This window comes from Coniosporium apollinis (genome assembly GCF_000281105.1).
Source record: "Coniosporium apollinis CBS 100218 chromosome Unknown supercont1.25, whole genome shotgun sequence".
Lineage (NCBI taxonomy): Eukaryota > Fungi > Ascomycota > Dothideomycetes > Coniosporium > Coniosporium apollinis.
The window spans coordinates 41475-58104 of record NW_006913287.1 but is presented as its reverse complement, the minus strand read 5'-3'; the positions used below and the strand labels follow the sequence as shown (position 1 = coordinate 58104).

General features: G+C 54.6%; 5 protein-coding genes across 5 annotated transcripts; 2 read left to right on the top strand and 3 right to left on the bottom strand.

Annotated features, from left to right (window-relative positions):
• Nucleotides 1-2769: 2769 nt before the first annotated feature.
• On the bottom strand, nucleotides 2770-4166 carry W97_05290 (uncharacterized protein; the record flags this gene model as incomplete). The annotated part of the gene is made up of 3 exons (XM_007783174.1): nucleotides 2770-2966; nucleotides 3054-3312; nucleotides 3393-4166. 3 exons carry the CDS (start codon nucleotides 4164-4166, stop codon nucleotides 2770-2772), a joined length of 1230 nt encoding a protein of 409 aa, XP_007781364.1.
• A 1037-nt stretch (nucleotides 4167-5203) lies between these two features.
• On the bottom strand, nucleotides 5204-6931 carry W97_05289 (uncharacterized protein; the record flags this gene model as incomplete). Its single annotated transcript, XM_007783173.1, has 6 exons — nucleotides 5204-5232; nucleotides 5285-5596; nucleotides 5653-6386; nucleotides 6435-6618; nucleotides 6675-6810; nucleotides 6863-6931. 6 exons carry the CDS (start codon nucleotides 6929-6931, stop codon nucleotides 5204-5206), a joined length of 1464 nt encoding a protein of 487 aa, XP_007781363.1.
• Nucleotides 6932-8445: 1514 nt separating this feature from the next.
• W97_05288 (uncharacterized protein) lies at nucleotides 8446-11400 on the top strand (the record flags this gene model as incomplete). The annotated part of the gene is made up of 1 exon (XM_007783172.1): nucleotides 8446-11400. One exon carries the CDS (start codon nucleotides 8446-8448, stop codon nucleotides 11398-11400), a length of 2955 nt encoding a protein of 984 aa, XP_007781362.1.
• A 3487-nt stretch (nucleotides 11401-14887) lies between these two features.
• W97_05287 (uncharacterized protein) lies at nucleotides 14888-15373 on the top strand (the record flags this gene model as incomplete). Its single annotated transcript, XM_007783171.1, has 1 exon — nucleotides 14888-15373. The coding sequence occupies one exon, from the start codon at nucleotides 14888-14890 to the stop codon at nucleotides 15371-15373; it is 486 nt and encodes a 161-aa protein (XP_007781361.1).
• A 423-nt stretch (nucleotides 15374-15796) lies between these two features.
• W97_05286 (uncharacterized protein) lies at nucleotides 15797-16528 on the bottom strand (the record flags this gene model as incomplete). Its single annotated transcript, XM_007783170.1, has 3 exons — nucleotides 15797-16072; nucleotides 16140-16358; nucleotides 16412-16528. The coding sequence occupies 3 exons, from the start codon at nucleotides 16526-16528 to the stop codon at nucleotides 15797-15799; spliced, it is 612 nt and encodes a 203-aa protein (XP_007781360.1).
• Nucleotides 16529-16630: the final 102 nt, after the last annotated feature.

Sequence of the window (16630 nt, the reverse complement as noted above, 5' to 3'; positions counted from 1 at the left end):
CCCCCCCTTCGGTTATAGATCACCCTACGGATACATCACGGATATATCGTCCTTTTAAAACAACCTTCACTCTCTTGCTTCTGGATTTGTAGAAGATAATGCAAAACGACTTGACCGACTTGCCCATTGGCGGTTGGGACAGGGGCCGAAGAATCGGTTCAGACGCCCTTTCTGCTAACGTGCCTGCGGACAACAGATGGAGAACTCGGAACGATGGACCTTGAGGCCTAAGATTCGAGCATTGCATGACGTGCCGTTCGACACTCGGAATGATCCTCGACAAGTTGGACGAGGCACCCAGATCTCTAGGGCTGCTTTCCTCCTGGAGCATCACCGCGAGTAACTAGGAAGACGAAGAGTCTTCAATGTTGGCTCACTCAGAACATATCACCATGTCTAATACGATCGGAGATGACTTAGATAGCGAACATCATCAGCGCGAGAGACGATACACCCGGAGCAATCTATGAGTGGACAGAAGACCCGACTGGATTGGTTGAAGCCGCCTTGCTCACGATGGACTCCAGGCAAAGGGAGACCGCAGGCAAGATTGTCATACCTTATCAGCACGATCTGGTCAGTGAAGTCATGGCAATCAATAGCAGTCTGCGCGTGTCGGAGCGCTGGAAACTCCCACGGCTAGGAAGTGCTAGGCTGAAGGGCGGCCATGGCCCTGTGTTCCGGTGATGCTTGCTCATGGCGAACAACAAAACTTCACTCTGACCAGTCCAAAAGGCGGATTGTGAGATTGGTCCTGTGGAAATCATGGGTGGATGCCGAGTGACCCTGTAGTGTGGCACTACAAGAACATGGTGGCACGCTGCCAATCTGTACACAATACCGGAATACATCTACGGGAACCGTAGGAAGACCGGTCCATCACCGAAGCGCACGAGAAACCACAGGCGCGGCGACCAAAGAAATTTCAGACGGATGCCACGGCGACACTGCCTATCACTTGGGAGGCCGTACAGCGCACTCGCCGGACTTTCATTAATGATGCGATAGTTATCTTTGCACTCACGGCGATCACAAATTCCTACAACAATCGATACAACAACAAGGCACTCGACCTGCGTCACAAGGAACTTGTCGATGTTTGCTCCAAGAAGCATCATCGATGGAGGCGAAGACCACCATATTACCGTAGCCCTAGCGCTGGTGCCCAGATTACTCCTTTCTCGAGCCTAGAGATCCGCATGGCGGCTTAAGAATATGTGAAGAATCACGGAGTCGCTTGCCAGAAGGCCGCGGTATACATTAATGAAATTCGTCAATACCTGCTGAAAGGTTGTAGCAACTCCGCTAGACTCCTGCTGTCCGTCGGTGTTTGCGATGCTTTCGACTTACCCTATGGGCCCAACAGATCCTCGAGCAGTGAATCGGATCGCCGCCGCCGCCGCCGCAGCGATCGAGATCGCGAGCACTGACCTCGCCATTCCTACCCTTCGGACGAGGACGAGGACGGACCGCGATACGGGAACGACGAACGCTTCCGCCCCGAGGACGTGGGCTTTTTCAACCCCTTCCTCGACGAAAAAGAGTTCGGCAAGGGAGACGTCGTCGACAAGGGCAACAAGATCTACTTCAGGAGCGTTCACGCCTTCATTGACGCCGCCGAGAACGTCGCGTGCTCGAAATTTTCCACCACCATCCAGCAGAACCTGGACAAATGCCTTCGAGGCACCGCCTCTAAATGGTTCATTTCCCAGCTCACCCAGGAACAACGCAACAAGCTGAGAGGTGGAGCGGGCATCACCCGCTGGAGGGCAGCTCCAGCTAGGCGACTCCCGGTCTCTCGTGGCCGCGAAGCAGAGCCCCATCATATACCAGGAACACATAGACGAGAAGTTTACCACTCTTGCAGAAGTATCTACGACAGCATCACACTCATCGGTACCATAAAGCTCAAACCGTCTGATCCTGCTATACATTGTAAACCGTGCCAAGCTACCTCGCTCTAAAACTCTTTCTACCCGGAAGCTGATATATTCCCGGCCACCGTCGTCCGTTGGTGTCTGTGTGGCCGTCTCATTGCACCCTTGCTGCACCTAGCCACATGGTCACGGACCTCGAGCGGTCCCTTGACAGACCCAACAACACCACTCAGGATGCAACTCACCTAGACCACGCTAAAAGCTCGGCTGACCATCGTGCTAGTCACCTGACCAACCAATTAGTCATCTGACCAACCCCACAAACCTCACCCTACCAACCAATTTCAACAAACCTCCACCCACCAACAACGCTTCAAGATAGCTCGCAACATGTTCTGGCTAAAGATGTCCGAGGGTTTCGAAGATCTCGACTCACCTGGCCAGTTTGGCTAGGACTTGTTTCAATTTGGATCTCACCTTTGGACGAGGGATTTCTTACCGATCTAGGAATGGTTATATGCGCGCACGATGTATCCACACTAAAGAGCATAAGGCATACTGACTTCGAATCTACTGCACGGGCGATCCTGAATCCTTTGGTGAGGACATGTCGCATGTCAACTTCGCTGAAAGCGAGACAGTGCCTTACATCAACGTTCATGGAGTCTTAGCCGACCTAGCTTCCCTGTCGCTGTACTCAGCTGTCTGTAAGGGCCAAGGTTCATTGGACAGCGTAGGCATCGAAAGGTCATTACGCTGGTGGGCATCGTCCTTTGAAGATCGTACTAATCAGTGATGCGAAGCAGTGATAGTGATGATGATTGTATTGCGGTTATGTCCACTAACGACGAGGCTTGATACCACTAATCCGGATACAGCTGTATACTTTGTTTTATGACTGTACACCAGCTAGGGCAGTTATTACCCGGACCAACGGCGGTACGGAGGTCATAGCTACAGTAACCGTGCCAAAGAGCCCCATCGACAGGCTCGAGAACGCGGCGGCGCGCGGGTCCGAAACGAGCAGCAGGGCGGTCGCGATGGCCGAGGAGTTGGCGCCGAGCGTCACGCCCCGAGTGATGTAGTCGTCTGAAGAGCCAGGGAGAGTCAGTCTTTAGCCCAAGCATGCATTACTATGTAGCTGCCGTTTGCGTTGACGGGTGACGACGGAGTTACCTTCGGGGATCTTCAAGTACTTCAGCAAGGCTGGTCCGAACAGCACCCCCATGATACCGCTGGTGATACAAAGCACAGCGACAAGACTGAGATCTCCGCCGATGTTTTGGGTTGCCGGTTGTGCGAGCGCGAGCGTGAGACTGCGGCTGGCGAAGGAGAGAGAACGTGCTGGGGCGATGCCGATGGCATGGCAGAAGGCCGGATAGCCGAGTAGAGAGGCAATGGATACACTGATATTTGGTAGGATCACCGGAAGGAACTGCGGGGCGTTAGCGAGAGGGGTCAACAATGAGAGGCGAAGATTCGAGAGGTATCGCTTAAGTAGCACTGGTGACCTACGGCGCGACGAAGTTCGTGTCGGTACTGAAACATGGGCAGGGCGAGCGCCACGATGCTAACATCCAGGACGCTGCTGAAGATATCACCAGCGCCTGGATATGGCAGATCGCCTTTCCCATGCAGAAGCTGAGCGTACTTCGTCTTGGTCTGATAAGCATGCAAGCCATCGTCAAGGCTGCTCCGCCGAGTGAGGGCTAGGACCCAAATGCCGATGATGGTGATGGCGGATGCGACGACCGCAGGGTGTAGGTACCGTCTCCAGAGCGGAGGAAGAGATAATGCCGCGAAGTAAGCCAGGACATTGAGGCAAAGCTGAGCGGGCATCGCGTAGTCGGCAGCGTAGTAAACAGGAAGGCCAATGAAGATGAACATGGCGCTGTAGCTAATGATGTCGAGATTTGCGTTGACGAAGGCCGCCCACGTCTGAGCTCGTGTAAGTGCCGGAAGATTCTGACGAAGCAGACTTGCTGTGGCATCTGATGCGGAGGGCATAGGATCTGCTGTGGGAGGGCCTCCTGTACCGGTAACTTGCGCAGGATCCTGTGCTCTCAGGGGAGCCTGAAGCTCTTCTACGGGAGTCGACATGGAGAAGTTGAATGCAGAGGCCGCTTCGGACAGCGTGACTGTCTCAACTTCCGAGTTGTGACGGCTTTGCGTGAGAGGAATGTCTTCGTCCCGATCACCCAGCTCCTCCGCTCTTTCAAGTAGGGACCGTTTCGATGTACCGAGCAGCAGCTGTAACCCTCGGACAAGGTACGCAGTGAGAGCGGTCATGATGAAGTATCCGATAACTGCTTTCCGTTCAGTGAGCTGTTACGAGAAAACTTGGCTAAGTTCGACCAACTGAAGACTCCGATAATCTTGCCAGCTTCTACTCCACCGATCGGCTGATTGAGTGGAAGGAGTACGAACGAAGGGCAGAACAGGACATTGATGTAACGAAGAGCGAAGCCACCCTAGCGAGAATGAGTGCTCTGATGGTAAGAGGGGAACCTTGCGGCATTACCGGTATATCTAGCAGTGCAACCAGCTTCTTGGTTTTCCGGTCACCCAGCATAGCCTCACAAGCGATCAATGCAAAGAAGACAGCAATCATGCAAGCTACAGAGGCTGGAAAAGAGACTGAGCTTAGACGTATGAGAGAATCCACGCCAAAACATGCGAGTAGTATGGTTACTATCCCAATTGGGACATACAACCAAGAGGTGAGCGAGCGCTGCCATGATGAGCGGGCAATCTTTACAGTCAATCAGTGAAGGTTGTAGTAACATGCACTTGACACACACCAGATTAACTGCCTCTGCGGCATCACGAATGACGCTTCGCGCCTGCGTATCCGACATTCGGGCATTTGGAAGAAACGGGAGTTGGTCGACCGGAGACATCGAGTCAGAGTTGCAATCACGTGGCAGATAATCCATAGGCGTAACCTATGTCACATCGCCAATGGCAGGGGATGAAGTGCCAGTGTTCATCACGGCGCTCTAAATCATGAGGACCTTAAAGCTCTTTACCATCTGCGATTAGCTGCTACTAAGCTCCTATCTTAACTGAACAAAGCCTCCCACGTCCAGATGAAAGGTACGCGTAAGAAGATTGCCATCTCCAGGGTGATGCTGTTTACGAATGCATGATTAGAATCCCCAGTGCTCATTGGCCTAGGATGTGATGTAGTCTTTTCTGAGTAGGATCTCATAAACGACTACCTACGCTCCTAACTGTGCTACACCCCAAGTGCCAGAGCCTACCATACCATGCATCCTCGGAAGCCCCATCTAAACTCCAGACGCCAATTCACCACAACAGTGCAACTAACCGTTCAGGTAGTTCCGAATGGCACCTGGTTAGTCGTTAGTCGTCGTTCTCCCATATACGGCACCATCTGAACTCACCTTGTAGCCTCGTGGCACCCTCACCCAACAAATTGGTCAAGTTATCCAAATCATCGCCAGCCGTGACACCGAACTTCCTGACAAAGTCTTTCGCAGCCGACTCCAAATCTCCATAATCATCAGCTGGGCCCTCATCTTCCGGCCTGCCGAAGTACGCGTTTGAGGAAATTGACGTGGCACCTTCGAAGCCTTGCAATCTCCCCTTAGCCTCAGCTTGCGCCGAGGGGTCGAAGGCGTTGCGGCCAAAGAACTCGTCGGATGAGATGCCTTTCTGGGTACCGAACTTCTCGCGAGCGTAGCGTTCCGAATCGTCTATTAACTTGTTAGTGCTCTCTTTCTGACATCATTCCCGGACCTTGGATACATACCCTCTTGTCCAGCGGCTCTGCTCGTCGATCCAAATCCCATCTTCTTCGGCGCAGCCGCAGCAGGCTTGTTACCGCCCACCTGCCCAAACCCAAGCCGTCCCATTCCCATACCCAGCCTCTCCATCTCGCTACTGCTCCTCTCCCTTCCCTTCGTCGCGCCAAAGCCTGCGCGAGCAGGGCTTACAGGCGTCGGCGCGACAATGTTCGTGTCGACCGCCGCCGGCGCTTTGCTCTTGGCCGTGTTCTCGGTAGCTGCGGCCTCGGCGTCAGGATTGTACCCCAGCTTCTCTATCCGCTCGGCCTCCTCCTTCGCTTTCTTCTCTGCGGCTTCGAAATCAAGCCCGTCGCTCGCGGTAACCTTCTTCGCGCCGAGCTTTGTCTTTTTCGCGCCGAGAATGTTGGCTTTGCGAGGCGCAGCGGTTGTGGTCGTCTTTCTTATGGCGGATGAGGAGACTGTGCGGGGTGCGGCCGGTGCGGTGGCAGATTCGGAGCTTGCGAGCGGAGATTTTGGACGCGCGGTACCATTGCCGTTTGTGGGGGCGTTCAGGAAGGGCGAGGCGGTGCGGCTGCCCGCTGCTGGTGTCGCTGTCCGTGAAGGAGGGTTGCTTGGGCGCTTGACAGTGGGCTTGTCCCAAGACGAGAAGAAGTCGTCTTCCGGTTCGCCGGCTGGTGTGCTTGCGCCAGTCTCGGCTTCTGCGTCGGCTGTATCGGTGATTACGACTTCATCTGGGTATCTGGGAGGTGTGAGTGATTGGGAAGGAACGCTGGCAAAGGAAGCATACTGTCTCGCGTCTGCGGCCACCCGCCTGGCCAGCTCCTCTTTGTACTTGGTGGCGGCGTTCGAGGTATACTTCGTCTTCGGGTCTTTGCTCGCGAGCGCAGCGGATCCGCCATGCGACTGAAAGTACTTGGTCGCCGACTCATTCCCGCCCACTTTCATGATCCTCAGCTGATCCCATTGCCAGACTGAATTCCCAGTGTCAGCCCCCCGTCTGTGGCTCTTGGGCCGGGGATTCTCTTACTGTCCAGATTGGTTGACCGCACAAAGGAGATGTGAACGCCGAGGTTACGGTGGTTCGCCGAGCAGTCGAGACAAAGGTATATCCCAAAGGGCACGGAGGACCATGTGGGGTTCTTTGCTCCGCAGTCGAAACATATCTAGAGAGGGTCAGGGCATGGGATCCGGTAAGGGAGGGTGGGGTGTATGGACCTTGTTCGCAGGTCTTGCCCGCAGCTTTTCGAAGATTTTCTGCGATTGCGTTTTCGTAGCCAGACTCATCTTGGCTGTTGGCGGTGTGAGCAGTAGTTTTATGGAAGGAGGTAAAAGCGCAACTCGAGACCCCGGCGACAATGTGCAAGGTGGTGGTAATGAAACGGCTGACATAAGCCGAGTCAGTATAAGCCTGCGGTCGAACCGGAGGCGCCGTTCTTTAGCGGCGAGCAGACCACACTAACTTTGAATAGCAAAGGACGGTAACTTAAGTTTTCTCAGCAGTTCGTTGCTTCCCTGCAATGGCTTCCTGAAGCATCCCCGACATGACATATGGGGATGCTGAGAACTCAGCTTCGATCCTATCAGGTCATCGATGCGGTAAAACTGCCACCTGAAACCAGTACAGTGTTCTCGCCAGCAACACACGCGCAAGTGCAGCTCTACCACGGCTTTCTATCGGAAATGTGTAGCGTTGGAGCATTGCGCATGGCATTCTGTTAAACGTGCGTCCAGCAGCGGCTCTCCGGATGACGTTAGACTACTAGGCAACGCTCAATTCGCCGAACGTTGTCCATTGGCACGCTACTCGGCCGGGCAGGCATCAACTGCGGTAGCACTCGGCTTTCCGAGCAATCAGCATCACGCACATGATTAGGTCAAACTGGCACCCCGGCCTCTTCTTTGCTCGCCCCAGCCATTTCGGTTTCATCACTCCTTCTTTCTTCGTGCAGTCGCTGCCCGCCCCCAGATCTTTCAACCTACAACTGCATCTTCGCCCATCACAGAAACTGCAGGAGCACCCGCCCGCTTGTGCCGACCGCAATGTTGCCTCTCTCTTGTTCGCAAAATGCGCCAAACGCACGGCAAATTGTCCATATCCTCGAACCAGGCTGCCGACGCAGCATGTCGTCGACTGGGCTGCCGGCTCCGACGTTCCGGCGTACTTGTCAGAACGGTCCAAGCCCCTTTCGGTGGCTAGCGCAACCACCCCCCTGTCCCTCCTCCTGCTTCCCAATTCTCGTCACAATCTGGCTGTGCCATCTCCTCCATTGCGCCCTCTCTCCCACTCGCACCTCATGAACATCGTCGCATCAACTCCACCGCCACGCCATCGCCCTCGGCTCCTTTGACCGCTGCCCCTGGACTTACCGCATGCCATTGTCTGCTTGCGGCCACCTCAAAGATAACACCACCTCGCCTCATCAACTCTCGTCAACTCAGCTCGAGTCGCCTACACGTTCGCTACACCTTACCCAACTGTCGTCTATACCCACCTGCGACAGCACAGTGCAGAGATTCTTCGGTTTTTGGCCTTGAGTATTGTGTTGGGTGCTTCGACCTCTGACGGCTGGACAGAGTGCACAGCGAGAGCTTCCTGGTAGTACCCCTACGAGCGCGAGCGCGACCGCACACGCCTCGTCTCCTCGGTAGCTCGAATCATTCGTCGAACCGGAACACTCTCGAGAAATCACAGCGCGCGTTCGTGCCAAATCGGTACTTCGGACGCCATGCGATTCAGGTCGAGAACGGATCTAAGCTTTGCTCGATCATAGAGGCTACTGGAGAAATACCGTCGTAGTATGACAGACGACCCTCCACTGAAGACGTACGCTGGTCCCCAGCTAAGCTCGGCACCCGCTTACACATCCGGCTCTCCCACTGTTGTCAACGGCCTATCGAACGGGTATTCCCTTCCGGATGGCGCTGTCGAAGACGAGGACGGAATCATTAAATGCATCTGCGGCTACCACAACGACGATGGCAGTACAGTCTTGTGCGAAGTGTGCAATACATGGCAGCACATAATCTGCTACTACGACAAGCATACAGATGTTCCCGACGTCCACGAATGCGTCGACTGTCTTCCACGGCCGCTTGATGCAAAGCGTGCGGTCGAGAGACAAAAGGGAATCCGGGAGCTGCCCAACGTGGGCGACAAGAAAGTCAAACGAGCTGCTACCAAAAGCCACAAGAAGAAGGCCAGAGAGTCCGTGTCGGGTCCGGTGCAGATCAATGGCTGGCCTCTTGGCGACAAACAAGACCTCCACGACACTACGGATCGGAAGACCGGGGCTCCACGCGATTCGCATATCCCGAACAAACGGCCCAAAACCACGCACAAGAGTTCTGGATCAATTGCGTCCGCAACTCCACAGGCACCAACTCATGCCTCTCGCAAACGAGCCACCTCGGTCATTCGGAACGGCCAAAGCCCCATGAAATCTCCCGTCAATTACGGGTCGACGGAGCAGACGAGCGACTACTTCTCTCCCGAGTTCATGCAGTTGTATCGCCAACCCGAGTTCACGATAATCACCGCTAACTCATTCGACAACATCGCTGTCACTGATCTTCTGACAGAATGGCTTGTAGATCCCAACGCCCTGCCGCTAGTCACAAACGGGAAAACTCGCAATGAGATCTTCTCGCGCTTCTCGTCAATGGAAGAGCTGGAAGCCCGAGACCCAGGGCTTACCGTGGAGATCGAAACGGACCAGAGCATTACGAAACAAGGCGTCCATCCAACGTGGCAACTGTTAACAGTAGCCAGTGATGTCCTTGCCGGCGGCTACGTTGGAGAGCTCAAAGGGCAAGTCGGCTTGAAACACGATTACGTCTCATCATCATCCGGACGATGGATGGCCTTGCAACATCCGGAGCCCTTCGTCTTCTTCTGCCCCCCTTTACCGATTTACATCGATGCCAGAAACGAAGGCAACAACCTGCGCTACATTCGAAGAAGCTGTCGGCCGAACGTCCGAATGCAAATACTGATAACGGAGGGAACTCAGTATCACTTTTGCTTCATCGCGAAAAGGGATATCTCGGCATTAGAAGAGGTAACAATCGGCTGGGATCTGATGGAGGACCACCTTCGTCTTCTCAGTGAAGCATCCCGTACGAAAGGAGGAATTCACAACATCGAGAGGGGGGAAGAGATTTCGCACTGGGCACAGGTTGTGCTTGGCGCGTATGGCGGCTGCGCCTGCAGTTTACCGCCGGCTGAGTGTATTCTGCAACGTGTCTGCTTTCGTAACCATGGTTACGTGGCGGAGACTACTTCCCAGAACCAAAACTTAGTCAAGTCGAAGAAACTTCGGAAGAACGGTACGCAGATATCACCGCTGAGCACTGGATGCGCCACCAACAGCCGCGCCGGAAGCGAAACCCTACATCGTATCCATACTGAAGACGATCAAGTAGACAGCCGTTCGGCTTCGGGATCCTCGCATAGCAAGCCTGGCAGTCGGGATATCACGCCTATGGCTCGCGCATCCACCAATGCCGCTTATGGATTGGGGGTCCAGATTTCAGACCGTGAAAAGAGGAAGATGATGGCAGAGGAGCGCCTCTTCGAGCAACTGCAGCTCAACGAGCAGCACACCACGAAGCGGCGAAAACGGAATAGCGGCGCATCGACTTCAAATGTTGTCAACGGCCAGCGGGCGGTGTCCAAAGCCACTCAGCCGTCACGCGCGTCCACTACTGCTGCGCAGCCGCCACCGAAGCCTAAACCTGTATACACCGACGCGTCGACACAAACAGAAGCAGACAATGGTCTCGCATACAACCTTAATATTGTGGTGAAGAGACGCAGACCACGCAGCTCGCCGGTACAACTTCTCTTACAGCGGGCTCGAGAAGAAAGAGAGCGTCGCGAGCGAAGCCAGCGTACTCATGCTGAGGCTGCAAGGTCTGACTCCGTGGATCTCCGGGATGTTGTTATGAAGAATGCCGATAGTGATCAGTTGTCTCCAGTAGCTTCCTCGTCAGCTGCGGCTTCGTCACCATGGGCGAACAGTACATCTGGGTGTCCATTACAGAAGGATGTTGCAACCTCGCCCGCGCAACTTGGTTCTTCGGTATCTTCGAACTCAAGATTATCCGTCATTTCGCCCTCAGCGACATCTCACGTCGAGGAGCATGAGGATGTGGACATGAAAGACGCGGACACAAGCATTGGCTTCCATTCGACATCGTCGGCTGTGATGCATTCAGCAACGCCAAGTAAAAGTCCAGTATCTCAACATCCTGCACAGTCTTCACATCCGCCCATACAGCCGCCGCCGCCGCCTTGGCCCGCTACAGCACAAGCACAGGCACCGTCACACCCGCTCCCGATGCAGAAGACAGTCGGTCTGCACGTCCAGCTTCCTCCACATCCTCCGCTGCTCTCTTCTGTGTCCTCCATGACGCCCACCACGCCCTCTGTCCCTGGCGCACTAGGACCGCTGGCCGGCTCTATCGCGCAATCTCCATCCGCCCTCACCGTGCAACCGCCTATCTTCTCGCCTAACGTTGCGGCTGCTGTTACGCCGAGCCCGATGCAGAAGAAGAAGCTCAGCTTGAGCGACTACACGAGCAGGAAGAAGAAGACGGAAGCACTGTCTGCGGTAGCATCGTCAGTGCAAGCGCCTTCGGAATCGCAGCTGCCACCTCCGCAGTCTTCTCCGCCGAACGGCGCTACGGTTGTCCTGGGCTTGCCGATGGATGAGAGCACTCCTCGGTCTCTCCCCGAAGCGCTAACGAGATAGGGATCCGTGGCCGCAAGAACCCTCAGGAACATGGCGATGGCGATCTGGCGTGGAGACGGCGGCCTTGAGGGGCTTTCGCGGATTTGCTGCAGCGAGGGATTTCTCCAGCATTGTAGCCGTAGTGGCTTGACGGCAATGTGGCACGGAACAATCTTAGGACGTCTCAGCAGCGAGATGGCTCCGTCGCACTTGTGCGCATGCGCCCGCCCTTCCATTCTTGTACCATACTTCTGCCATCCCCTCGTCGCTTTCGTCTGTCTTCTTTTTCTATTTGCGGATATTCACGGTTTCCACGATAACGCACAGCGGAGTCATGCGCCTGGGAAAAGCCCTTCTGACGTCTGCTTTCTTCTTCCCTTTTGGTTCATGGCGCTGGTGGATCGGGCCGCGATGTCTGCGAGCGATGGTGTTATGGCGCGAACTCGAACTCAGTCTTGAAAATCGGCCCGTGTGTTGCACGATTCGAATCATGTATTATGCTTAGATGCGCCTGAGAGGCACTGGAGACGTTGCGACGTCTTTGACAGATGAAACGAGTTCTCAGTGTCGAACCTCGTACATGTGGCCCATTTTGTGTGCGTGACTATTGGTGTTTTGCCCACAATCTTCTCGATGCATAAAGCGGAAGATCGTGGACGGTGCACCGGACGATTTGTTCCACGTGTGCTAACGGTCTCAGTGATATCGGCAAGCACTAGGACAACAACAGCTGATGCTGCAACGCCTTGATGAGAGGATGGATCACGGTCCGAAACTCCCTTCCAGACTGCCATAAGTTGTGAACCATCACAACCCTCACGATGATGCTCAGATTCAACAGACGCTCAACTATCATTGAAGACGCAAACAATGACTGATGGAAGGTACAGTCCACACCTGTAGTTCGCGCATTGCACACTTTTTACAAGCCGAGTCATCCGCACACTCGCCAGCTTGATACTGGTATTCCATCTTCGCATAAACCAAGCGATGCCCGTTGCAGATGCCTCTATTCATGCGCATCCGCGTCCGTCCCGCTGTGCAGATGGGTGTTCCTGCAGTTAACTCTCTTGCGTTCTGGCCAACGCTGAAATCTTTTCGCGCCCAGTCACGCTATCAGATAGGCCGTATTCTTAGCCACGGCTCCTAATGGACGCGTTGAAGTGGATATACCAGCTCGGAGATGGGTAAAGGCATCTGGCACCGGGCCTCGCTGCTTGTACATGGAGCTACTGTTGCCGGAAGCGTTCGCGGAAGCGGGACCGACTGCTGTACGGGAGACGGTGGACTGGCCCATCTGCGTTAGTAATGCGGTCGGTTTCTTGTTTTCTGGTCTTGATTGCAGCTGAAGGTTAGCGGTAGGGGAGTCATGGGCAGAAGTCGAAGGGTTCCTCGATGGGCCTGTGCATGGCTTCCCGACGCTGCCGCTGCAAGTTGTTGCTGCTAACCTTGGATTTGGTCGTTCGTTGCTGGCATCGGCATGTGACAACTATGAATGTCAGAAGCTTTGGAAGTCTGCTGGTAGATGAGCTTGTTCAGAGTTGGACCTGTTGGCCGTCCCTGCTCCAAGGTGGTTGAGTTCGTAAACCTTGGCACGGTTACTCTCGGACTATCGAGGGCTGCACATCTGCTAGTACAGTTCCAACGATCTATCGATAGACCCTTCACAAGATACAGAGCCTCAGGAGCGACCGTCTGGGCACAAGTACGACAAGCACAGACATGACGGACAGCCCACGGCAGTGGCGCAGAAGATCCGCTTCTAGCACGGCCAGGTGGCCGGTAGTCGGTTGACTTGCGATACGAATGCCATGGTGCGGTGTTCTCGGGCTATAATTACTCACTTGTACGACCGGTAAAGCTTCCCTCTTGGGAACCCGTCCGATCCAAGACGACGGTTGCGGGACGAGCCTTCTCTGATCGGCTGAGCTAAGCTAGTGGTGCAAATTTTTCTGGTGCCGTAGCGCGGGTGTGAATTCCGGATAGTAGGTTTTTGTTGCTGGTGGTTGCTGATCAGATAACGCCAAGATACGAGTCGTAATCCATCCCTTGGGCATCGCGTGTGCTGACGAGCAACCCGAATCCGCTTTTGAACGTTGAAGCTGGTTGCTGTCGTGCACTAATGATGTACGTCAATGAAACCTTCTGGAAGCGTTCCTTCCTGAGTTGATCCCTGTGGAAGAGCTGCCGGCATGCCCGTTACGTATTCCTTGTGGCGAAGGCACCGCAGCAACCGACTGCATAGAATTTGAGCGTAGTGCAGCCTATGTTCTCCACTCAATGACAATTTCCAGTATTCTCTATTGACAACAGCAAACCTGAGAGGAGTGGGAAAGGAAAGACGTAGTCGGGATTCCAGGCCTGTTTAGGAATGACGACGCACCCTGAGCGAACGGCTGGTCCCGAAGCTGCACGCTTCCCCTCTGAAGACGGGTCTGCGCGGCCCCGTGTATCCACGTATGGTGGTAGCAAGACTGATGATGCACATGTACCCAGAGATAGAAGGCTTCAGGTTTGGATTCAGATGACCGGAAACGGATACACAAGGCGATCAGGCCATGGTCGCACACGTGTGACATACTACTTACCAACAGCACCCAGGCGATGCGGTGTGATTGTAGTCGTTCTTCCTTGGCTAAATAGACTTGCTTGCTTGCTAATGTAAAAATCATGGCTGAAAATAAACATTCTTGCTTGAAGCGAGGCTGATATGCTTAGCGTCGCATCTCTTCGTCGCAATCACATGTCCCTCAACCACGGATGCTCTTTGCAAATAGTGCTCTTCTTGCTTTTGGACCGCATCACGGAAACAGACCTGAAAGTGCTTACCGTGGACCGCGGTACGAAGCGGTTCCTGAAAGAACGATGAGACCTTGATCCCTGCAGAGCCTCGTATAAACCGCTACCGAAGATAGCTGTAGTTCAATGACTAGAGAGGCCATCGGAATATGCTGTTACTAGCCTTTCGATAAAGCTCTGCAGGCTGTGGATGGACCTGGCGGGCTGACGGGGAGCCTGCAGCTGGGAAGTGCAACCGGTGCTGGGTAAACCCGATCCGAGGAGCTTGGTATAGTAGTATACCGGGATCCTCGTCCAGTCGTTCCGACGTCGTTTCACCACCGGGCAGAAGCATCCACTCAGCCCAGAACACCTGCTGTTCATTCCCGTCGAATCCTAGAGGCAGTGCACGCACTAAGCGAGGAGGCAGCATGCAGCATCGGAGATGAGCGCACCCAATGACGTCTGCAGGGCCTTTTCGGTGGTATGCTGAGGTGTGCTTGTCAAAGCCAGCCTTCGTAAACGTGAGAGGTAGGAGCGTGGCAGGAAAGAGGCTGCTTGCATATAAGGGTTGAGGGTCGCGCCTCAGAAGCAGCCATCACAGCACTTGACAGCCTCTCAAGCTTCAAAACAAACCCTTTCTCCTGCAATCAATCCAGAGCTCAGACATCCAACGTTTCAAACACGCCCTTCCCAGTCAATCAACGTCTCAGACCTCACAGCCGCAAACATGCTCTTCGGTGCCCTCAGCTTCGTCGCGACCTCCCTCTTCGCCGTCCTCAGCACCAGCTCGCCCGTCCCCTCCCTCCAAACCCGCGCCGGCGGCCCACTCGCCAAGCCGATCCCCGCCGAGTGCAGCGTGACAAACCCGCTCGCGGACCGCAGGTCCGACTGCTGGCAGCCTAAAGCCAGCACCCGGCCGAACCAGATCTACGCCTACTACCTCCCCATGTCGACGTTCGAGTACCGGAACCGCACCGATATCTGGACGCAGTGTCTCGAGCAGTGCTACGGCTACGGCTACACCGGCGACTGCAAGGCCGCATTCATGGCTGAGAACGTGCCCAGCGCGCCCGTCTATACCGCTCCTGGAGGCGATCCGTCGATTGCTTGCCTTATGTACAACAGGCCGTTGACGAGGGGCGACTTTGAAAGACCGACTACGCGTAAGCAGTATGTGAATGCGGAGGTCGGCGGTATCTCGTGTCCGGCTTAGAGGCTCAATGAGGGAGTCGATTGGCGGACAAGCGGTTTCGCACGTGGGAGTCGCTGATGCAAAATCTTGTGCTTGGGTGGGGTAGAAGAGGCGGAGAACTGCAGCGGGAGGAAAGTCCTGGAGTATCTTAATAGAGGGCGGCTTGGGAGCTTTGTTAATGTTCTTAGTTACGATCTTACTGTTTATGATGCTATGCTTTGTAGAATTTTCCGTTGAGTAGTAATAGAGGTGGCAGCAGTAGTTAGATGAGAATACGACATGGCTTGTTTACTGCTCAAGCTCCTTCGCCGATCGAGCTGTTGCGATATCTTTGATGTCGCCGAACGCCTGCTTCTCAAACGCTTACGAGCCTTCGCTGGAGTGCCAAGGTGGTGTAGAACGCAACGACGGAGACTTCCGCTGCCTGCAACAACGACAACAGCCTTACTTCTCCTCCTTGATCTCAAATTCTCCACACAAAACACCTAGCAGGTCCCTCACAGTATTCGCATCATCCATCAACTTCTCACCGCCACCCCTGGTCAGCACCTCCATCGCCTTCCGCATCTTCTCGTAGGACGCGGAAAGTTGTGCATGCGAGCACTCCAGTGACCGATACTCCTCCTTCAGCGTCGCGAGCTGGATCTCGACATCTTTGGTTCTTCTCTCCTTGCGCTCGCGGAACGCTCGTTGCGCGGCACGGTTTTGAGCGCGGCGGCGCTGTGAGGGGAACAGTCATAAGTCACGTGGCATTCGAAGCGTGGAGGTATCTAGGGGCGTGGCATACACTGATTTTGCCTACTCCGTTTGCTAACTCCATTCTTTCAGCTGGAGGAAAGGCTAGATTCGTTAACGGTGGCCGGGAAGTGCAGAATCGACTGTCGTTTGCAAAGTCGAAGCTGCCAGATGGTGCGGACATGTGGTATGAGTGGTTCGGTGGAGATGGTGTGTAGTTGTACCATCCCGGACAGGTCGGTGTGAAGAACGGGTCCGAGTGCATTTCATCCTGGGTTTGATGTTGAGCTGGGGCTGGTGATGCTAGTTGAACAAAGCCCTTACCGGTGATACACTTGGTCTTGAAATGGTGGAGCAATTCAGTCTGAGATCGAACAGGTGGATGCTGCCGGTGAAGTCATCCTCTTCCGATAGCCAATGCTCGGACGGTAAGTACTCCATTGCGCTTGAGCGGCGGCAGTGGGCCAGTTGCAGTGCTTCGGTTTCTCAGAGCTTCTGAAGTATCTGAAACTTGACTATTCGGAGAAGGAAAGGTATATGCTA